General features: G+C 35.4%; 1 protein-coding gene across 1 annotated transcript in view; it reads left to right on the top strand.

The window, feature by feature from the left end:
* Window positions 1-7,040: 7,040 nt before the first annotated feature.
* The window catches only part of LOC109046206 (splicing factor, suppressor of white-apricot homolog), a 78,580-nt gene continuing 60,615 nt past the window's right edge, over window positions 7,041-25,005 (top strand). The window contains 9 exon segments of the mRNA XM_042778831.1: window positions 7,041-7,220; window positions 7,222-7,241; window positions 9,019-9,182; window positions 13,336-13,467; window positions 16,967-17,043; window positions 18,950-19,175; window positions 19,750-19,853; window positions 19,855-19,869; window positions 22,551-22,701. Coding sequence (XP_042634765.1) covers window positions 7,041-7,220; window positions 7,222-7,241; window positions 9,019-9,182; window positions 13,336-13,467; window positions 16,967-17,043; window positions 18,950-19,175; window positions 19,750-19,853; window positions 19,855-19,869; window positions 22,551-22,701 — 1,069 coding nt within the window.

Below are 25,005 nucleotides of genomic sequence, written 5' to 3'. Positions count from 1 at the left end.
TTTTTGTACTGGTAAACAAATGCATAAGTTGTGATAGCATTTTTTGTTCTTGCATTTTATATTGATTATAATATTTATTTATGTGATATGGATGGTTTAGTTTCAATTTTGTTCACCATCTTATGTATTTTAATAGAACAGCTCACCATCATAGCAGACCGTTAGATAAAATCTATTGGAGCAGCTTGCTGCATACCATATCCCATAATATATGTAAACACACAGACTTTGTGCTCCAGAATTGCCTGGTCCATGGTTATACCAGTTCCTGAAGTTTTTCTCTCCAACACTGAAGAAATCACTGTCCTCTAGAGTCCATTTCCTGGAACTGTTCAGATCATCATAGAGTCCAATCCAGGCCAAATCAATGGAATCATCATTCACTGTGTCAAGCAACTGGACTGTCTGTTGTTCATTTCCAATGGTGGCCAGATCAGTGTATTTATCTCTACAGTATCTCTGAGCTTCTGCCCAAGTCTTGGACTCATTTACAAAGACAAACTGAGGGGCACACAGTGTGAGGGTAAAGAGACCTGTTGAAAACACAAAAGTTGCCTTATGTTGAGATCACATGACCACATCACATGATACTCAGTTATATCCATTACCAGATACTAGAGGCCCTGTCTCAAATGTAGCAAATTAGCTCAGAAGGGAAATGTTTATAAATAATTACAATTAATTAAAATTTTTTTAATTAGTTGCAAGAAGGGACTGTAGCAGAATTAATATTACAATCAACTTATCTGTTTGTTGGTCCAGTTAACATTCAGTGTAATTTTTCATATAAACTCTAAGAAAGGATATTTTCGTAGCCATAGAATATAACTTCCTTATAGTACTAATGCATTAGAGCAAGTAGCTAGATCGGATCGTAAAAGGGACACCATTCACAAATGGTGACAGAACCAGACACTCATGTAATTTGTGCACAAAGGTTTTATTAACTAAACACTACCACATAATTAATCTGAACAAACAAACCTACAAACACTCATACATGGGCGGAGTTGCAGTGGAATTAGTTTTTATTAACTAAACACTACCACATAATTGTAACCACCTGAGTGTGAAACCATCAGTTGCCGTTTTACAACAGAGGGTCTACACCTTAATCTAAACCTCTATTTCGTTTAGTGGTAAAATACTATAATTGCATTGCCTTGGCCATTGAACGAGCATCTGGATGCAGTCTCAGATGAAAGTGTTGATGGTTTGGAGGTTCAGTGGTGTTGGAGTCTCTATCACAGTCTTCCTTGTTTTGAAGAGTGATGAACTCCAAAAGATGTTATTCTGACTTGGTAGAGTTTTCTCCTAAGCCCCTTTCACACTCCACGTTTGGTCCCGAAAATTGCCTACAGTCTCGTGAACTTAATGGACATGCGCACAAGACAAGCCATTTTGAAGTCAGCTAGAAAGTCTATTTCTTATCATTGTAGTGATAATTGACCATTAATTACCCTGATAGGTATCAATATATAAGGTCCAAACCACTATCACCACCATAAATGATCTGTATGTTCAAAAGAAGACAATAAAGAAAAAAATCTCTTTCTTTAATGTGAAAAGGTTTCAAAATATGAGGTCAAAACTAGAACAGGTAAGTGGCTGTAATGCACTTATAAGTCTGCGATCCACCGTTAAATCAAGAAGAAGACAGAAGACGCATCAGGCGCCGGCTGTTGAGAATGCGCTCAGGACGCGCTCATCAGCTCCAGGACAGTTGAAGGACATTGCGGTTGTAGCATCTGGACCAATCAAGACACACCATTTGTCATTTGATTGATTAACAAATCAATTATCAATCTTAGATTAACAAATGATCACAGACCCCCACTACTACCACCAAATAAACATACTGGGGTGCCAGGATGCCTGTGAACGACACAAGGCCCCTCATCCCCCAGATCAGATAAACCTTTACGACCTAATGGCATGTTTTGAGAAGTTCTTCCTCTCACTTCTACACTTTCTATAGGAAAGACACATATTGCTCAGCAAAATGGACCCTTCTCTAATTAATTCATAGGGGGAAAACCTTTCTTTGAATGAACACACATATACTTTCAGGGTATTGTGTATGTTGTCTTTTGTGTATTGTTTATTTGTTTTATTCATGCTTATGATAGATCACTATGTAATATAACCTCATTCTATAAGATGTTTGGTATTCTATGAGTTCATCTTCTGATGATCTAAACAATGAGGGTATATGTGAACCTTGGACCACAAAACTAGTCCTAAGTGTCAATTTTTCGAAATTGAGATTTATACAAAATCTGAAAGCTGAATAAAAAAGCTGTCCATTGATGTATGGTTTGTTAGGATCTGACAAGATCTGGCCAACGATTACAGCTATTTGAAAAAAATCTGGAATTTTGAGGGTGCAAAAAAATAAAATAAAAACTAAAAATACTGAGAAAATCGCCTTTAAAGTTTTCCAAATTAAGTTCTTAAGCAAAGCAATATACAAAGCAGAATGACTTAATCAGAAAATTATGTTTTGATTATATTTATGGTAGCAAATTTACTAAATATCTTCCATGGAAACATGATCTTACTTAATATCCTAATGATTTTTTGCATAAAAGAAAAAAAAAATGGATATTTTGAGCCATGCAATGTCTTTTTTTTTTTGCTATTGATAAAAAAATATTCCCCAGCAACTTAATTAATTTATGTGTGGTACATTTGCAATATATAATGTGTTCTATGAAACTACGTTTGGGCTCCAACACATACTCACCCAGTCTGCAGTTCGGTTAGATTCTGAAAGAGATGATATGTGAGCTAGAAAGCTTCTGTCAACCCACTAAAGTCTGCGCCAGGCCTCGTTCCTTGACTTTCACATTTAACCAAAGATCATAGAGATCTCAGCTGATGTCTCTCTTAGCTCTTTTTTCACTTTCCACTGGGAAGAAACTCACAATCACCATCGGAGTCAGACATTCTTTGGATTATATCACCCTTTCAAACCAGAAAGAACTCCTACACCACCGAACCTCCAAACCATCAAGACTTTCACATTTCCGAAACTGCATCCAGACACTCGTTCCAGGCCATTGAAATCATCCAAGACTGCATCTGGACACCCGTCAGCGATAGTTAGTAGTAAGCTATAGACCTCGTTATAAAAGGGTGTCTGATAGTTTTACGCAGGTGGTTACTGACTCTTTTCATAGCTTCATTTTCTGGTTTTTCCGGATGGTTTTCATGCCAAGTCTCATTTACCCTTTCCCCTGTAGGGAGTTATTGGTTGTTTGTTGTTTGTTAGACTAGTTTGTAGGTAAATAAAACCTTGTGCCAAATTACATGAGTTTTCTGATTCTGCCTTGCAATCAGTTGTCCCTTTACGATTCCGATTTTCTCTATGCTTTTCTAAAGCATTAATACTGTATGAAAGTAGTTTTTCTGTGGCCACGAAAATATCCTTAGCCTTTCTTAAAGTTGATATGAAATTACGCTAAATGTTCGCTAGACGAACAGAATTAGTTTGATGGCAATTTAAATATTCTGCTACAGTGTTTTACTAACTGGCAGCTCATATAAATAATGAATTTACGTTTATGAATTTCTTCCTTGTTAGTTTTATTATTCTTGCTTTTTTTTTTCTTTTTTTTTTTTTTTTTTAATTTTTATGTAAAGCACTTGAATTCCATTGTGTATATGAATGTGTGTTATAAATAAACTTGCCTTGCCTTGCCTAACATCACAAAACCCTGACAGGTGCCTATATATAAATAACCCTAAACCAAACACCTTTTTTAAAGCAGAACTTAACATCAACAAACTTATCAAGATTTACCTTATTAAAAGCATATTGTGAAAGTTTCAAAAAAATTTCAACACTACCTTTTTAAATAAATAAATGCACCAGGATCTTTATCATTGTTGATGAATATTTAAATTAATAACTTTTAAATTTTAAATTTCAACGTTCATTCTAAAATACAAAAAACATAATATACAAAACTTTCATAACATGAAAGGCAAGGGACGGCCTACCAAAGTATAGATAAAAAAAAATATAAAAAATAAAAAACTGGAAATCAAAATCTAAATCGTAAATCAAAGAAACTGATGACATGAAAATAAGGAAATTCGGTAATTCTTCTCCACAATTTTTAGTGTCACAAATAAAATAAGCACATTTGTGACAATGAGAAAGGTCTTACTATTTTGAAGCACAAACACATACAAAACTATCATAAAATTTAGCAATAATGTCAAAAACAGAAGTATTTTGTAGTGATTCACCTGCCAGACCCCCCTGCCCCCAGATATTTTTAAATAACCATATTAAGGATTCGAAATAAGTAAAGGTGTGCCTACCTGAGAATATATGCCAGTGGAAATCATGGCTCTTGGGAGGAAAGTATGCCCTGGTTTTAATTGTAATAGATAATTTATACATCTGGTAAAGTAAATAAGTAAATAAGCAACAGCTTTTGTCAAATATTGGTGTGCTTCCCATTAAGATGGTCAAGACTTTCAAGTCCACTGTCGTGGTCACCAGTTTTTATGGGCTGGTCTTAAATCTATTGCAACATGTGGGTGTGACTGGCTGTGTTTTCATAAATCACAAAACCTGTGTGGTTCACCGTAACTACGCTTACCAGTATGGGTTTGTTTAGCAGAAATGTAAAAAAAACATAGATAGGATTCTGTATGTTATCACAACGTCAACAAAACTGACTATACATTAGTAAAAGCATAAATTATAAGAGAGATGCAGTAAATTAAAGATACTGAATACATTTCTGTTTTCAGAAGCTTTTCCAGCATTTCTATTGTATAGTAGCTTCAGCTAATGAAAAACAAGTGAATCATGTACCCAAAACCAGGCAAAGATCTGACCAAGCACACGACGACAACAGGATTGAAATACAAATACAGGTATTGAAAAACAATCAGTTAACAGAAAATGACAAATCAAGGCAAATCAAGTAACACAAAAGAAACCACAAGACCCATACAAAAACCACAAAACCAGTACCAATATGTTTCTTTTAATTTCTTTTCAAAAGAAGTATTTGAATTTTTTCTGTTTTTTTTTTTTTTTTTTTTTTTTTTTTTTTTTTCTTTTTTTTTTTTTTTTTTTTTTTTTTTTTTTTATGTTTAACTTCAGGCCTCTTCCTAAACCAGGCCCTCTGTCTCCATTCTATAGTTACAATAAATAACTAAATACATACATAGAATAAACAAATAAATAACTAACTATAATACAGGTTAGGTTCAACGAGGAATTTCAATATCAGATGTCTGTGTGTCACGGTTATGTGTCCCTAAATAAAAGGAAAGAAATATGATATATTGGCTTGATGTAGACTCGTTCTAATTATGTTATTGTTCAGTTTTAATTAAGGAAATCATCCAAAAATATAATCTACAGATAGTTTCAGAATGTCAACTGTTTATCTGAAATTAGTGTCAAAGTTTCTACTCCACTAAAATGGATCTGCATTTACAGAGCTTTTATCATAAATCATTATTATTTGCAGTACCAGACAGAATTGTCCCAGCTAGGGATCCAGCTCTTAACATTATGTGAACTCACAATGAAATGTGTCTTTAAAATGAAAAATATAGCCAATATTTCAGATGTGGCTAACATGATCTGTAATAGTCCTGGTAAGCATGTTCACAGGTGTCATGTCCCCTGTAGACATAAATATAGACTCATTAAAAAATCATGTTATTAAAGGAACGTTGTGGTTCAAATCAAATTAAGCTCTATTAACAAGCATTTTTAACATGCTTTTGGTTGCCACTGACAAATATCTGACTAACTCTCACATATCTCATGGTTTATATAAATCTGAAATATACATTTCGGATTAATATATAATAGTAATTTAATTAGCAATAAATATAATTCAAATATTAATAAATCTTATAATATTATAAAGAGAAATAACTGACAGACTGACACACCCTAAGAAAATTCTCAGAGTCCTAAAGTGACATAAAAGGCATAAGGTGAAATTAAAAAGTGGTCTACTGGTGCTCCATAAACTAATAAAGACACACCCTAATGAAGCCATAGTATTCAGGGGCAGAAGCTACAGCAACAACTTCCTTGGACTTACTCTATCTTTACTATTTTCCAGAAAATTGTTTTCTTTGCTATCAACAACGCCACTCATGGTTGTTTTATTTAGCTATACTATACTATACTAAACTATACTATACTATACTAAACTATCAGCTATTACTATACTATACTAGCTATAATTTGATGTGTCCTATAATGGTTCCTGTTGCAAAAAAATAACTGAAATAAAGATAAAATAATAAAAAAAAATAAAATAAAATAAAATAAAGAAAATAAGATTGCAAACCCCACTAAAGCTTCGTAAAAGAACATAACAACTCATAATAAATTTAGTTTGCACTCTAGCCCCTCTTCTCACTGACCATAAAAAAAAGGAAATGTCCCTGTTCTGCACCCCATTTCTCCTCCAATGTGTAACTAAAAACAGACTTCTGTATGCATGAAGTGTCTTTCTTGCTTTCTGTTAAATTTTTATTTACAATATTGTTTAAAGTTTTATTATTTAGTTTATTATGTCTATTGTTTCCCTGACTTTGTTTCTGTGGTCCAGCACAAGTTTAACACATAGGTCTTAACACGGTCCAAAGCTGCCGCTACTCATTTACACTTTCACGTTGACGTTTTCGTCTTGAATAATAATATGGTAAAATCCCATCTCTCCTGTCTAAGTGCATACCAAAAAGGTTCAAATACTATAAAAGCTCACATATTATACTTAAATATATTTTTTACAAACTAAAACAGCAGCAACCGCATTTAGTTTAACGAAACACAATGCGCAACGCAATATGCGATTCTGAAAACCAACGTTCTTTTTTTTTTTTTTTAAAAACACGCCATAATTTGCTTCAGTGTGTGTGATATGTTTGGAGTAGCTGTTAGCACACATATTTTTGATTTCACTTTTTCCCACCTTTAACGAAATGGTTTATACATTTCTAGCAGTTTATCGCTTGTTCGGTGTGTTGTGGGGATATTTTCTGGAATGTACGCGGCGGCGGGGGAAAGCAAGACGGACCATAATAAAGCGACTAAGGAGCAGACCAGCAGCAAGTATGCGGAGCTGCTGGTGTTTTTGGCTACGCCTGCCAAGATGTTCCGGGACGATGAGAGGGCCATCTACTACCACGATCAGGGCAAACACCTTATCCCCTGGATGGGGGACACGAAACATCATGATCGATAGGTCGGTTAACAACCTAATGGGAATTATTACTTAACCACTTAAATGTCTTCCAAGGGACCCTTGGATGTATTTTTTGTTTTGCAGCACAGGAGGAGCCTGATGGCATTGTGTGATGTTTACACTGGCAAAACGCGAATAAACAAACCTGACACATTGAACCAGGATCTAAGAAGATAACTTGCTTGGTTGTGATTATTTTGTAAGCTCAATGCATTGACAGCGATGACAAATGTTTCAACAATAAGTTTAAATGAGCCTAAGGTGGCTTGCTGGTCTTAGCTGGTTTAAGCTAGTCTCGGAGTCTGGCCACGCTGATATTCAGTTTGTCTTCCAGTCTGTGGGCCCAGGTCCCCTCTAAAACCATTCAGGAGACCAGCCAAGCAAAACAGCTTAGGCTGAATTAAGAATTTTTTTTCTTTTTTTTCTTTTTTTTTTTTTTGTAATTTTAGGGAATTTTGGAAATCCAAAGCAGAGTCCTTTTCTCACTTGGCCCTCGGCTTAATACAATTTAAAAATCTAAATCAATATAAATAGAGGACTGATATATAAATAGGAATTACAGATTTATTGTACAATGTTACAATAAGTGATATGAGTCTAATATGGGGCCTAATGTACTGGTCATGTGATGCCTCTGCTTCTTAGTATTGGGGAATCTGCTGTGGTCACATTTGTGTTGCATTTATTCGATTAAATGCAAACCACAGCAAATTCGAACTGTATAATTAGTCCGTGCATTAAGGTGGTTCTCTCATATGAAGTGATATATGATTTGAACCCCCATTATATGAATTTTGTCTTTCTGATACTGTAGAATCCCAAGTCTAACATTGTTCTTTTGCAGGAAAGCACTTCTAACACCTAGTCAGGTCGAATGTTGCGTTCCTTGCGTTCCTTGTGTGTTCCTTGTGTGCTCTCACTCCACACTTTTTTCCAGTTCAGCTGCAGTCCTTTTAAAAAATTGTGAAAATTGGTAACAAGGCCAGGAGTGTGTTGACAAGGCAGGAGGGGTTGCATTGAGCCACCTTAATCTGCATGGATCTGTTTTCCTTGTTTTCCAATGTGTTGTGTGTGATCTCTCTATCACGTAATGCAGAACTTATTTCCTCAGCAATTAAGGCTAAGGGGTCCCGCCAGGCCCCAGATTGCCACCTCATCGCCCACCTCTCTCTTTTTGCCGAAGAAACGGGAACTGAGAAGTGGAATACACAGGAGCGAGCGCAGGAAAAATTTCCTCATATGGGTTCTTACGGATAGGTATTTATGTACTCGGGCTTGTGTGGATGTACTTCTTTTAACAGTAAATGTAGGAATGATGAAGGCAGTTGTCCTCAAAAAGTTGGAATTGTTTGTTGAGCCCATGTAAGGTAAGAGGAGAGTTGTTGTGTTTGCCGTTTTTGTTATTTTTTTTTTTTATTCGATCTTTACTCAGGCCTGGTGCGTCTTTTTATGGTTTTAGTGAAGAATTAGATGGATTTAGAGTAAGTATATCATTGCAAGTACACATCACCTCTTGCTAAGTATACCATCTGGAGTGCAGCACCACAAAGGCCGTCTGCTTCTTTTTGCCGCCCAGGCATTGATCAGTCAGTAGTCTCTCACAACCTCCTCATGCAAATCTTGTGTAAGCGAAGTAGCATTTTTTGAGAAACAAAAGCATATATGTGAATATAAATTGGGCTTTACTTTTAGGGTTTCTTCAGTGTGGTGAGTAGTTTTTGTATGTAATCCCGATGTTAATTTCCTCTCGCCTTTAACCATGTGATTCGTATTGCAGGTACGATGGCCGCGGTCATTTACATGATCTTTCGGAATATGACGCAGGCTCGTGGAATCACGATTACCAGCTGTCCGAGGAGGAGGCCAGGATAGATGCTCTGTGTGATGAGGAAAGGTACCTGGCCATGCACACGGATCTGCTGGAAGAGGAGGCCAGGCAAGGTAAATGCACATTGATCTTTCAGCTCAGTAATCTTCATGCATTATTCAAATTCGAATCGCAATGTCCCAGCTCAAGTGCGTGCTGATTTTGGCTTTTTTTTGTTGTTGTCATTTTTACTCTCCGACTCAAGGGGGATGTGTTTATTTTTTTTGCTGGTTTAGGATATGTTTGGGTGCAACATAAATTATTTACTAGCTTTATTTAAAATTTTTTTTTTTTTTTCAGATATATTTTCATGAAGTAAATTTAATTTTTCTCTTTTTATATACATTAAATATATTTTTTTTATCAACAGTGCTTTTTAATTTTTTTTTTGTCACGATGCACATTTTTCTACGGAAGAGGATTAGGGCCAAGCAATAATAAAAAAAATAAAACCATCTCGAGATTAAAGTCATTATATTGCGAGATTAAACTCCATTAAAGTTCGAGAAAAAAGTCGAAATACAATCTTTGAGGAATAAACTCATTAAATATCGAGAATAAAGTCGTTGTCTAGCGATTTCGTTGTGTTTTTTGAGATTAAAGTCATTAATTTCGAGAAAAAAAGTCGAAATACAATCTTGAGAAATAAACTCATTAATTTCGAGAATAAATCGTTGTGTTTCGAGAAAAAAAAAAAGTCGAAATGAAATGTAGAGAATAACGATCAGTGTCATTGTATAGCCCTACTGATAGAGGACATGGCAGAGTTGGCTCACTTAGTCAAGCTATATTTTAGGACTTTCTTTCAGTAACAAAGAAATACTATCAACTTTAGCTAATTTATGACAGAATATAATTAGCATACGAACTCTTCTTTAAAGAGAAATTTGTAAGCAGCTAGGTCTTTTTAGAAGAAAAAAAAATCAGTCCCAATTTGCGCGATATAGGCTACTCGCTTTTGTCCAACATGAAATGACAACCAGAGGACAAATGCAAGGTTATCGCTGGCTTTCACCCAAATGCACTCTGGCACTTGGACAGCTATGATAAATTAAAAACCGTACGGCATTGCCATTAATGGGCATGTAATGTAATGAGTTTATTCTCAAGATTGTATTTCAAACGTTTTGTTTTTCTCGAAATTTAACGAGTGTTTTTTTCTCCAAACAAACTTACAACGACTTTATTCTCGATATTTAATGAGTTTATTTCTCAAGATTGTATTTCGACTTTTTCTCTCTCGAGAATTTAACGAGTTTAATCTCGAAACACAACGACTTTTTTCTCGATATTTAATGAGTTTATTCTCAAGATTGTAAATCTCGCAATATAATGACTTTAATCTCGAGATGGTTTTATTTTTTTTATTATTGCTTGGCCCTAATCCTCTTCCGTATTTTTCAGTTTGTTTTTGTCAACAAAAAAAAAAAAACCTATTACTGAGAGATTCTGAAATACTTTTTCTTCTATATATAATTTCTTATAAATACTTTTTATAAATAAAATAAAAAAATTCTGAAATATAAATAAAATATGAAAGATATACTGAAATACTGATAACACAATGGCAAAAAAATTTTTTTTTTCTATGAATTCATTGAACTATAAACTTTTTTTTTTTTTTTTTGCCAAGGTTCTGTTAACCTATTTAATAATAAAAAAAAAAAAGTAAAGTAAAATAGAAGCATTTTCACTGATGGTTTTAGACTTTTCAAACTATAAACTTATTTTATTAACCATAGAAAACATATTCTGAAACCACAACATGTCTTTCTTGTCCCTGTGAGAGATTGTTTCATTGGGAGGCATATACTGTATATAACAAAGTAGAAAAGCATGAAGAGGCCCTTTCATAGTGGCATTCACAGGAAAAAAAACTGACCTTTTCAGTTGGAAATAATTCATCTAGCTTGTTTCGCTTAGATGGACAACCAGAGCTCTTCAGTAAACTGCTTTTCATGGTTATCGACTTTAGACTGGTGCGGTCAGGCTTTAAGTGCTTTCCCCTAATATCTTTTTGATTGTATTAGATTTCCAGAATAGGGGAAAGGTACCTGTGCTTGTTTTGTACACTGTGAAGAGCATAAAACTGACATGGCTGAGTTTGTTTTGGTATAAATCAAAATAAGTTAAGTCCATAGAATGTGAAAATTCTGTTGCTTGTCCGGGGTTATACAAGGTCACCAGACTGGCTAGCTAGTACTATGTTAGATGTGGTTATTGTGTGGTTTAAAAGTTGTTCTGGAATGTTTATGTTCAAGAACGCTGTTCAGAATCAAGTTCGTCCCTTGACTACACCCATCAAATTAAACCGTTTAAATTCAGTGAGGCACATTTATTGTATAATGACTGACCTGATATTAAGGGGCATCAATCATGGCTCATTCACAAATCACTTTTTAGAGCTGCTGAAACTATTGGGTTTTTATCTCAGTTTCATTTGTTTGGAATGTTTTTAAACATTTTCAGAATGTTGTTTTGTGACTTCTTAGTCGGGTCTGCTAGGGGCAGACTATTCTGATGAATCAAAATGGAGAAAATTGTCAGTGGTCATTCTTATAAATCTTACGCCATAGTCATTATCTCACTGTAGTCTCATGTGGGTTCCGCCCTTGAGGGGGAGACCTATCCTCAATAAACTTTTATCAATCTGTCTACATTAACATCCTATAAACTGTAATAAAGCATTCTGTGATTGTTTAATATTGGACTGTCCTTGTGCTCTATTGCAGTTTTAGTAGCTGTGATTCTGTCCCTAGATCGTTAATGATGAGAAAACTCTGTGGCTGTTTGGATGTGCAGATTAGTATGAATATACGAGGGTCTGCAGCTTTGGCAAAGATAAAACTAAAATTAGACCGTATTTGCAGTTTTAGATACTAGGTTCAAGGTTACTGTTTTAGTGTTGGGTTGTGAAAAAATGAAATGGCCATAACAGATTACTTGGCGATGTCGTCAGCACATACCTTGTTTTCATTTTTGGTTATAGATGATCTAGATGTAAGTAAGAGAAATGTAAGTATTGTAGTGATGGCTTTGCACCCAGGAATTGATATGCTATCTATATGTATATGTATGTATATGTATATGTATCTATATGTGTGTGTTGATATATATGTGTAGATATGTTGTCAGTCAATTACCATTTTTTGTCCATTAATTATTTTATGTGGTGGTTAATTTATTTAATTCCACCAAAAAATACCACTAAAGATCATTTAAAACCGTTATTGTGTTACAGGAGAAGAAAAAAAAAATGTGATTACAAATAGATATCACAAAAAGTAACTTTGGAAAGAAAAATATGATTTAATTCAACATACAATATTACATATAAAATGTAAGAAATTTATCTTCCGTAAAATAAAGTAAGTGATACAGGTTTGAAACAACATGAGGGTGAGTAAATGATGACAGAATTTTTCTTTTTGGGTGAACTATCACTTTGTTTATTTAATTTTATTTATTAGTAGTAGTAGTAGTAGTAGTATTTTTAATGAGTAATATAAAAATATAATGTGTGTGTGTGTGTGTGTTACAAAAGATATGATGGTGTTTCAGAAAATTGATAATCAATAATAGATAATAATAATAAGAATAATAATAAGAATAATAATAATTAATGAGAAATGTTACTTGACCCACCAAATTGAACATATTAGAATGATTTCTAAAGGATCATGTGACACTGAAACTGGAGTAATGGCTGCTGAAATTCAGCTTTGCCATCACAGGAATAACTTACTTTTTTAAAATATATTTAAACAGAAAATGGTTATTTTTAAATTTTTAATAATTTTTCTCAATATTACTGTTGTTTTTTGTGTGTTTGATCAAAATCACTGTGCAGCCTTGGTGAATGTAAGAGACTTTCAAAACATTAAAAATCTGACCAAACTTTTGAATGGTGTATAAAACAAAAATAGAAACCTTACCTAAGAATAGAAAAAATATTTGAAAAAATTTGCCATATCTATTGAATTAGGTTAGTTCAGTAATAAGTTGTTTAATCAGTTTTTTTTTTTTATTAGCCCTTTTATTGTTAGTTGGATCAGTTTTTAAAACAACCATTATATTTTCTAACATAAATCCATTAATCCAACAGCTGTAAAATTGTGGAGAAAAATCGAAAGGGAATTTTGGAGGACAATAAGCACTGCAGTTAATTTAGAAATTAAGTTTTTATGCTACGATTTTCCCTGTAAATCTTTTTTTTTCTGTTTGCAGAGGAGGAGTATAAAAGGCTGAGCGAAGCCTTGGCAGATGAAGGCACCTACAATGCTGTGGCCTTCCGTTACAGCGCTGACTACTATGGATCCCTCCCAGCCACTGAGGAAGATGCGGCCAACAAAGAAGCAGGTGGGATCTGTAAAAGTCTAGTAACCACACACTTCAAAAACCCACGCACTTACTTTGAAATGCTGCTTGTAAGTCTGCCTGAGGAGATTTGGGTTATGAGACAAGTTTCTGTGCGTGCTTTAGCCTAAGAACTTCAAAATGCTTGGGGATGAAAAGAGGCCATTTCCCTTAGGTCAAATAAGTATAATTTTTGAGCCTCAAGGCACTGAAAAGCTCAAAGATTTTTTAAAGGGGTCAGATGATGCTGCTAAAAAGAACACTATTTTGTGTATTTGGTTGTAATGAAATGTGTTTAATGCGGTTGAAGGTTAAAAAAAACACATTATTTTCCACATACTGTACATTATTGTTTCTCCTCTATGCCCCGCCTTCTGAAACGCGACGATTTTCACAATGCTCGTCTCTCTGAAAAGCAAGGTGTGCTCTAATTGGCCAGCTATCCAGCGCGTTGTCATTGGCCGAATGCCTCAAGATTGAGACGGAAATGTTACGCCTCTTAACATATTGTGAAGCCTTGTACGGCCAGAGTGACGAGACAAAAACATAAAACCCATTATAAACATGATATAAACATGATTTCTAGTCGTGTTTTCTTTTGGAAGTCAAAAACAAAGTAGTTTTGCTTTCTCAATGAAACAACGTCACACACCGCAGCCTTGAGTGAGCCGAGGCTGGAGGCCTAGAGTGAGCCGCGGTCTAGAGTGAGCAGAGGCGGGCGGCTTGAGAACGGTGCGGCAGGCGGATTCTATGAAGGAGCGTACCTTGGGCTTGCAGCAACTACATGTGTGACCCCTGGCTGGACGCCGCTTCGTCCACGGTGAAAGCCGATTTGGCGAACCACAGTACAAAGTTGATGTATTTCCTTAGCGACCAGCACGGATCAGCTTCAGGCATGACGAAGCGGATATGTCCTCTTTGGAAGGCCAAACAAAGTAGTTTCGCTATTACAGTGAAACACACAGTGTCTATACGACCTGGCGGCGGCAACAACAATACTACAACAAGAATAAAGGCATGCCTTCTTTCTTTGCGTGAACATCTGGGCGGCATTTGGAGCTTGTAACACTGCCCAAAGAGAATGGAAAATTTGAAATCGCATCATATGACCCCTTTAAAGACTGAGCGAAGCAGGCACTATTAATGACCAGCAAGCTCCAGCGGTGCACCACTATAGGGTTTTAGCAAAAACATCACACTCCATGGCTGATTGCTTTATAAATACAGGAGCCTGGAATTAGTTTGAGTCCCCAGAGCTTGTCTCAAGCAGAAATTTGGTGACAAATGAGTTTCTAAAACAAACAGTAATCACCCTCGATGCTTTTGTACTCCTCATTCACACCTGCTCACAACAGCACTCTGCAGATAACAAGACTTGGCCCACGGCGCAAAGTCTTTATCCACTGATTTATTACACAGACACACACACACACACACACACACACACACACACACACACACACACACACACACACAGTCAACTAGTAGTATTGATGTCTTTTTCTTACTGTGACTGTGATGGAAGTTATATAAATTTTGTTCAAAAAAAAAAAAAATCGGGGGCCGATGACGACTATATTCGGCCCGATATTTTTGTGTATATTATAGTATACACCGTAACATCCTTAGTCCTAAAGTTAGGACACTTCCCATCGTTGTAACTACTTGTTCTCTCACGGACGTTGGTCTCTCTGGTATTTATACTGTATATAGAAACATTATATAACATAAACAGAATATATATGATATATATCATTAGATATATATATCCTCTCCCTTATATATATATATTATAATATATATATATCTATAGCCACTTATATCTATATATATACAACACACAAACACCTTTTTATTGCAATGATCAAAACTCAATGCAGGCGTAATTAAAACCAATCCAAATATTATCCAAAAATGAGTTCGACACCAGTGCACTGAACAGTAAAGTTGAAGTTAATGTTTATTCAACTTTATTCAATTCCATTTAACTTATTCTGTTGAAGTTTATTTCACTTCGGAACATTCATTCACGGATTTGGGCTACTGTCTTCACACAGATGAAACTTAATAGAGAAGTGTGAATTAATATACCTCTGTTAATAAATATAATTTAAATTGTTGTGCGGAGTTTAATGCCCTTTGAATGTAACGTGAGCGTTCACTTGGAACTGGAATCATGGCGGAATATCATGTTAAGTCGACTTCGCAGGGCACTTACGGTCGAATAAGACAACGCTTGAATGCGGCTTCCTGAACAAGAGTCCTTACTGAAGTGAAAGTGTTGGCTGGTGTCACTATCTCGCGAACACAGCATCGGATCTCCACCAAATTCGGGGGATCCCTTCAGCCCTAGGTGTCGGTATCAGCATATTTGCCGTTACTGATATTTCTGTGACAGGCTCATATCGGCCAGTAAGATCGGCAAAACGATAAATCGGTTGGGCTCTAACCAGTCTTTCACCCCTACTTCAAAAGCTTTTCACCACTTAATTTCAGGAAAACTGCAGTTAAATACACACTGAAACTCAAGATCTTTGTGACAAACCACCAAATAAAAGTATGGTTGAAGAAGAAACTTATGACATAAATATATTACTGGGTGTGTACTGAATGTACTTCTTAAAGTAGTAATAATAATATTAAGGAATATCATTATAACCAATATGTTATGATTTGTTTTCATTATACAGTTCTGTTGTGGAACATTTTATTTGACAAAAATAAAAAAAAAGTGATGTTTTGTTGTAAATTAATTGTTATATTAACACCACCAAATGCCATGTTTTATGCCAGTCACTTTTGTGTATCAAGATAAACAAATAATCATAAAAACAAAACAAACCATGGTTGGTCATTTAGATGCCATTCTGATGATCTCATTGAATCTAAGCGTGCGGCTCTAAGTGGGCCAAAATAGTCTTTAGTTAGGTTCAGACCTTATGCCATTTACTCAGAGCTTTCTGAGACTATGTGAGATGATTAGATTGCTAGGTTGTCTTTTAACAATCAATTACAAAAAAAAAAATACAGATTTAATAGAGCAACTAATGTGGCACTTTGTAACTACTAGATTTCATTATTTCCCAAATATCGTTGGACACTAATGCACCAGCAATGTGTTTCCATCTTCTGCCCCCATTTCCCTTCACACTGAATCATTATTTCCCATTTAATTGGCTGTGCACTGTCTTGGCCCAATTCGTGGACGGCAGAGGGTGGAAAGGGTAGCCTTAGGAGGCAGCAGCAGTAGTAAACAGAGCTGACGGGGTTGTGGTGGTCTCTCTCAGAAAGGTTGTAGTAACTTATAAAAATAAAATCTAAAGTGCCTCCGGTTCTTTTAAAGTGCCCTGTAGTTTAAAAAAAGCTTCATAGTTGCATCGGGGTGTGTGTGTGTGTGTGTGATTCTCTTCCTGCTCCAGAAACTCTGCTTCTTTGTGATTCTTTTGCCTTGCTGATATGATATGTTGCTCATTCGTTATTCCCACCTTTGCTCTTCTCTCAGATCAAGAACAGCAGGAGGAAGAGAGTGAGGAGCCCTTGTGGCCCCCTGGCCTCCTCATCCCTTCCGATGTTGAGCTGGTGAGCAGACGTATGAAGCTATATTTACACAGTTTCACCCTTATCCTTAGAGCCGTGGGTGCACCAGTAGTAAAATTCTGGGTCGATACACATAAGAAAACAGTAATTTTTTTTCATTTTATAGCCTTTAATAAATAAATGGCCAATGGCTTCTATGGATTTAATACTATTTTGTCTAAATAAATTAAAATAATGCACTAAAAACTAAAATCAATCATTTTTTAATGCTATAAGTGAATTAGGCGTCACAACGTACAGCATGAAAAAGGATATTCATTTGGAGATTTGCTGAAGATTAAATATAGCAGACTTTAAGCTAAATCATTTATTTTAAATGCTATAATTGAATTTAGGCATCACAGCATTATATTGAAGAGCCCCAAATGGATATTCATTTAGAGATTTGCTAAAGATTACATATAACACTATTTTTGAAGATTAACTTTTAAGTGAGTTAAGTGACGATTAAGAATCTGGGAAATGAGCACACACTATTAGATATCCAATATCGGCAATGCAGATCAATTAAAGGGGTGGTTCACTCAAAAATGAATATTTTGTAATAGCATATCTTTTGTGTTGAGCAGAAGAAAGTATGTATTGTGCATCCCTACTTGTAATCACCATTACCTGCATATTTTGATTGAATCCGTATTTGATTTGCATTTCTATTGTTGGATGTCTCATAACTTAATCCGAAAGATTGTTGATTTGCACTCTGCAAGAGGTCATTTATGACTGTGTGGCAAGTTAAGACTCTATTCTCTGTTCCTTTCTATTCAGAAGTTTCTGATTTTGATTGAGCTATAAAGATCTTCCTTTGTGTAACCAGAGTGCACACGGTGGGATGTAAACATCAATCTATACAAACCAGACAATGGCATTTATCTCCACAGGATTCCTCGTTTGGGAGCCACACAATCACTGATCATTTTTACAGTGCCTGTAGCTGAAAGCACGTTGATCCCACCAAATTATAACTTCTCTAAAAAGCTCAGGAGTCTCGATGGGCCACAGCTGCGAGTCCTCCTTTATCCTCTTAAACCGGGGATTTGTCAGTGCTTTCCCACCAAGGCCTACTGGAAATATAGCAATGTAAATACTTCATCATCCAGTGAGCCACTTGCCACATACCCCAACCAGCACTTTTTTTTGGTGGAGGGAGTGATATTTGTCTCAAGGTTGGAGAATTAGTTGAAACCTTCAGTTTCTCAGGCTTGGAAACCCCAATTAGTTTCGAGTCTGAGAAGTTCTTTGAAGGAGCCTTGTGAATTATTAATCTTCAGCTGCTCTGATTACCTTGCTTATTGTACAGCACATAGCTTGAAGCAACAAAGAATCCGATTTTGAAGACAAACGTTGGGTTGTTTATCTTCAAATTAGCAATTCATTATTTGACTCTCTTGGTCTCTGGGGCTTTGAAAGCAATAGATTCTCTGTTTACCTGGACATTGGAGCTAAAGCGCAGCCCTTCGAAAAGTTCTTCTCATACAAATATTCATGCTTCCGTCTAATGAAGGATGTGTGTCATTTGGAGCGCTATTGGTGCCATTTGTCATTTAAAATAAGGCATGGCCATAAATCAGCTCAGCACATGAATATGATTTTGTCTGCAGCTTGAAAGATGTGTGACTATTTTAAATCTGCATGTGTAGCTAGAAATGAATAAATGACATCCCTGGTTAGATTCATGGCGCGCCCAGCCCACACTCACACATAAATTGGTTTGTGTGTGAACTGCAATAGCTAGAAAATCCTGTACCCGGAGTCATTGATGATAAATGTTCTATACCCATTTTTCCCTATACAAATTTTCTAATCTTTATTTTTTAAAATGGCATATTCTCTTATAAGCTTAATCAGAATTTCAGTCTTGTTTACCCTGTTTCTTTGCCATCTATTTCAGCCTGCTACCACCAAGACGCACGCTATTATTGAGCGCACCGCCATCTTTGTATGCAAGCAGGGGGCTCAATTTGAAATTGTGCTGAAGGCAAAGCAGGCTGGGAACTCCCAGTTTGATTTCTTGCGGTTCGACCACTACCTGAACCCTTACTACAAACATATTTTACGAGCTATGAAGGAGGGGAGATACACACCGGCATCAGAGGGCAAGCAGGACCAGCAACAGGGTAATCTTTTCACGTGTTACAGTTTATTAATTTGACATAAAATTTTGGCCACCTTTATTTCGGAATTTGTGCTATCCAAGTGCACACACACAGCAGTGAGTAGGCAGGCATTTTTTGTTGCGGTGCCTGGGGAGCAGTTTGAAGGTGTAAGAGAGCGCTGTGTATTCACTTCCCTCACCTACAATTCCTGCCAGTATTGAGACTCGAACCCGCGACCTTTGGGTTACAACTGTTATGTCACGACTGCTCCCAAAGACATTCAGATTGTTACAAAAAAAAAATCTTATAAATGCTGAAAAAAGTATCACCGTTTCCTCAGAAGTGTTAAGCAAGCACAACCGTTTTTAACATTAATAATAAGAAGATAATAAGAATTTGAGCACCAAATCCGCATATTAGAATGATTTCTGAAGGATCATGTGACACTGAAGACTGGAGTAGTAGTATATATCGTATACATTGTAAATTTAACAAGTTGAATTGAATCAGTTGTTTTTAAATTAATAAAGAGAAATGAACAAATTGGATTTCTGAAGTCAGTTAACAATCCAGTCAATTGCCCCTTTTGAAACAGAATCAAAGTCAGACGATTCTAATGACGATGACGATGATGATGATGATGGGGAAGGAAACTACCTGCACCCAAGTTTGTTTGCATCCAAGAGGAGCTCTCGTCTGGGAGGAAATAATGAAGGTATGGGCTCAAAACATACCCCATGCTGCTTAGGAATAATAATATGCACTTTTGATGGTTTTCAGGCTGTGATTATGTACCGTGTACCCTGAATCACATTTTTTAATCATATGTCTTAATAGCTAAAAGAGCAATGACATGTTATTTACCCCCCTGCTATGCATACTGTGCTTAAACATACTTTATTTTTTTTTTTTTAGATGGATAAGTGTTCAAAGCGATAAATTTCAAAATCAATGTCAAATTGCTCTTAAGTTGTTATATTTCTTGGCAGAACTGGGCCTGATATGAAAGCATCTGACATCAGAGTGTTCCCTTTTTATATATTTGTTCAAATAAGAATATGAAGTTTTCATCAGATGTTTATATCTTTGATTTCTTCATCTAATATTCTAAATGTTTAATCTGAGTTGCTCTGTCATTTTTGGAGTGTCACAGAGATACATTAGAGATAAAAGCTTGTAAAATAAGCTAATGTTATCTGTTTTGGCTTCTTAATAGATGTCTTCAGCTCTCGCCTTGACATATAAAGTTTGCGTTTCAATCATGAACTTTATATAAACTTTTTTTTTTTTTTTGCAAGACTCATCTGATTTATTTAAAGGAGCTAATTCGTGGTTATTACAGTCAAATACTGCCAGAATTGTCAGAAAATTATTAGACTAAGTTTTTCTGATGCTAAAGGAAGAGTGACTGTTGAACATTCATCTCAGCTCTTGCGCTTGAGATCCCTCTGCGTGTCATGTTTTTCTGTAGCTTAGTCAACCTGTGTGTTCTGGTTCTTCCAGAGAACAGGATTAATGCCCCCCACATGTTATGGTGGATTGATAACTTAATAGCAGCTCAAATAACCATTCATGCATTTTTAATGACACAGGCAGCTTTATCAAGTTTGCATTTTGCAGGGCATTTAAAAGTACCTGAATCAATGTGAAAACATAAATAAAATCTTATCTTTTATGTTTTTTTTTTTTTGGTCTGGTCAGGCTAGTAGTTTAGATTTTGACTTGTGCTGCTTTTATATATAAATATATATCTCATTGAATGATTAAAATATTTTCCATAACATTGTAGCATATTAATGCAGCATTGTAACATTGTTTTTCTAAGAAATACTGTATATATGTATTTTTCATAAAATTTGAAAGTTATCTATGTGATGTAATCATATTTATAATATAATATATTTATAATATAAAAGTTGTATCATAATGTAATTATTTTTAATAAATGTTATAGCATCTACATTTATAACATTTGTTAGGTTTTAAATTAGCAAGAAATTATACAGTTCTAATGAAATTCCAGGACAGCTATAAATTCATAAACAGACTTGCTGGAAATATTATGGCATATGGTTGTTTGTTTATAATTTTCAACCCATTTTAAATAAGAAGATTACTGAAGGCTATCACAAATCATTTTCGCAGTTTCCACAAGACCTCATTTATATTAGCCAGCTAAATGACTTCCTTGACATATTTAAATAATCAGAGATTGCAATGTGAATGTTCAATATATCAAAAAAAAGCAGATGTTTAGGTTTGTAAAGCATACATAAAAACACAAGATCAACAAACTGTTGCTTTATTCCTTTTACTGATTTAGAGCTTGGTCCTATAAAGATTTTCATATGAATACTTTTGTCCTTTCTCATACATTTTCTTTAGTCTGTATGAATCGGAAATGTAAGGTATGAAGCCAGATTCATACCCTGAGGGTAGACCTTTTTGCCCAAAGGGTTCATTCAATTAAGCTTGAAATATGACCCTTGACTGAACGTTATTTCTGCTGATGTGATGAATATTCAAGAGCTCTTACTTGAACTATTGCACACCTGGTGGTGGGAAAAGCAGTACTTCAGCTTCAGCTGCAAAAGCTTGTCATCCAAAAATGAAAATTCCGTCATCATGTCCTCACCCTTATGTTGTATCCTAAAATAAAAGTTTGTCATTCAGTAAGCAACAGTCCAGCATATTGGATTTTAAAGGCATGGCGTCATAATACCTACATTTGTAGAGACTAGAGACAGAAAATGCACTGGAAGACTGAAAAAGCTGCGTCTGGTGAACGGTACTTAAAAGGTCACCTCCTTAGGGGACAGAAGGGAATCCAGTAAAGTGCATGTTCAGCACGTCATCGAAAACAAAGTGGTCTAACAGGGTAGAGAAAGAAACCGTTCATGCAGGACGGCAACAAGCAGAAGTGATGACAGCATGCAAAAGTCTATAAAGCATGGAGTGACATCCAGTGGCAGGAAGTACTGAGGAGAGATGAGTGCAGACTTGAAATCTTTGGTTCATAGTGACGTCCCAATATGTCAGATATATTGTTATTATGGTTTTATAATACACAATTGGAGCTCTGTCTGATCACATGGACAAGGGAAAGACCTAAACGCAGCCAAACACTCTGCGTGAAGCTTGGAAGGATCTGCCACAGAGCCATTTGAAAAAAACTACTAAACAGTGTGCTGCAATGAATTACTTCTAAGGGGCCACACAAGCTCTGTGTAGATTTAAAACCTGATTAATTGACTTATTTCTTTCATATGGTGTTTTTACAAGCACATGAATCTGTTTTGTTTAAACCAGCTTTACACATGTTTTGTGGGTGGGATATATATACTGAAGGAAATATTGCACAGCCCCCATTGACCTTAATGTTTTCATGTGTTATAGCCTCTGCAGGTCATTGATCCAGATCACCCGCTGGCTGCGCTCGTTCGAAAAGTCCAGCAGGAGAATAATGGTGCTGCAGCAATGGCGACCAAAGCAGAGGAAGAGCATCAGTTGCCGGCAATAACCACGCAGACAGAATATTCATCTGACCGTGAGTATAATGGCAAATCAACATGTGATCTATATGGTTTAAAAAAGGTCCTGGAGCAACATTTTAGAAGCTAGAAGAGCTCAAAGATGCACAGTTGATAAAATATAAAATCAGAATCATGATGATGATGATTTATTTCTTTGTTTGTTTGTTTTTATTTATTGTGCAGCCATGTGCACATAATAATAATAATAATAATAATAATAAAATAATAATAATTAGGGTTGGGCAATATGGAAAAAAAAATGTCAAAATATCATCAACGTTTTTTTTTTTATAGAAAATATCACGATTCTGATTTTATCACAGATTCTCTTGTCATGGTTGGTTTTACGATATTGAAAGTTGTCTGAGCATTACAGCTACAAACTAATTTCTCTATTATAAAGCCAAATCCTTTTAAGGTACCAAAAAAAAAAAAAGAAAAAGAATGGCAGATATTTAGGCCAATGGAGGGCAAAGATAAAAATCTTTGTTCTTATTTTTTAATAACAAAGATAAAGAATGACAAAAGATAACATACAATACACCAAAAACTATACAAATAAAACAAACAGTGCTTTAATTTCAGGTACAATAGGTGTATTTAGCAGGAGCATCCAAGAAATTGAATGAACAAATATAAAAATAAAACACTATATAAACTGATTCCTTCCTAAATTTCTTCAGTCAAGAGCAGCGAGTAAATTTTCTCTGTGTTTTGTTGTTTTATTAACGTTAAAGGAATAGTTCACCCAAAAATAAAAATTCTGTCAATTATGTCATGGTGTTTTATTTTTATACCACCATTTACTCACTCAAAAGTTGTTTTAAACCTGAATGAGTTTCTTCTTCTGAACATAAATGCTATTTTGAGGAACGTGGAAAACCAAACAGTTGCTGGTCCACAGTATTTTTTGCTACTATCAAATTCAATGTGGACCAGCAACTGTTTCGTTAACACCTTATTCAGCAAAGATTTTTTTGTGTTCAGCACAAGAAAGAAATTAATACAGGTTTGGGACAACATGACCGTGAGTAAATAATGACAAATGAAATTTTAGGGTGATCTATCCCTTTAATGACAGTCACATTTTTAATAGGTCTACTGTCCCTTTAAGACCTGCACGCATCTAATATACAGGCACATATACGTTTTTCTCTCAACTGTTTACTTTAATTTTAGACCTAACCAACTGCATCTACATGTAAACCTTGTGTGTTTTGACAGTATTAGGCAAAAGATAACTTAGTTCAATAGTTCAGCGACTGTTTGACAGACTTTAGCGTGTGCGCTTCGGGTGTATGCGGTGCTCAGAAAAAGCACAGGTCAGACCAGCGCAATAATAAAGTACACTAATAATCACAATAATAAAGAAGTTCAAAAAATCCAAAAACCATGCATATCATGCAAATTGTGCAGCACTGTGCATAACAACAATAATAATTAAAGCTATGACAATAATTAACATGACTTGGTTATGAAAAAATTATAATAATATGATTAGTAAAAAAAAAAAAACAAACACCCTTTCAAGTTCAGGCACAATGTGCATACTTAGAGAAATTTTTTTCCTTTACTCACTCTAACTTATTCATGGAAATTTCTGTATGCACTTTTATGACATGCTTTATAATATTTCACCTGCGTCGTGTACCGTTAATCATTTTGGCTGCTCTGCAGAAAGAACAGAATTGTGTTTTAACACATGGCGAACATAAATGGGCCTGACATTTGCAGGGAGCTGAAACTTAAAATGCACCATAAAGCTTGACACGATCTGAAACTGTAGCATGATGGAGTTCTGTTTGTCTTTTTTGGATGAGGTCAGTCGTTCTTGGCGTGTCTCATGCTGATGAACAAAGACATATGTCCTCTTGAGAAGAGCCTTTTAATGGAAGTGGGTGAGGACTACAATTCCAGCTCTTTAAAGACTGTGGCAAATCATTGAATTATTTTTAGGATGATTGATTTTCAGGGTGTCCTTGAGTGTACATGGCAATGAAGCTGACCCTTCAATGCAAGTAAAGTTCATTTAATTAAGTACTAAAGTGGGCAGACTGCCCATCGTGCCCTCCTTATCTTTAGTCAGTTCTAATTCAACAACTTTACAATGTAAAAGGCAGTTTTTCTTTCAGTACTTGAACTGATTCTCACTACATTCTCTGATTTTTGCAGCTTCTGAACACCATAGCCAATCACAGACATGTTCGATGTGTGCTTGAATTCAGTGGTGAACCAGAAGTGCTCAAATTAGTCTATCAGTAACAACATCTTTTTTTTTTATTTACATTTTTTTTTTTTTTTTACATTTGGCTTTAGTT

Source organism: Cyprinus carpio, chromosome A21 (assembly GCF_018340385.1).
Source record: "Cyprinus carpio isolate SPL01 chromosome A21, ASM1834038v1, whole genome shotgun sequence".
Taxonomy (NCBI): domain Eukaryota; kingdom Metazoa; phylum Chordata; class Actinopteri; order Cypriniformes; family Cyprinidae; genus Cyprinus; species Cyprinus carpio.
Note: the sequence above shows the minus strand (reverse complement) of the source record. Positions and strands in the feature narration are given on the sequence as shown.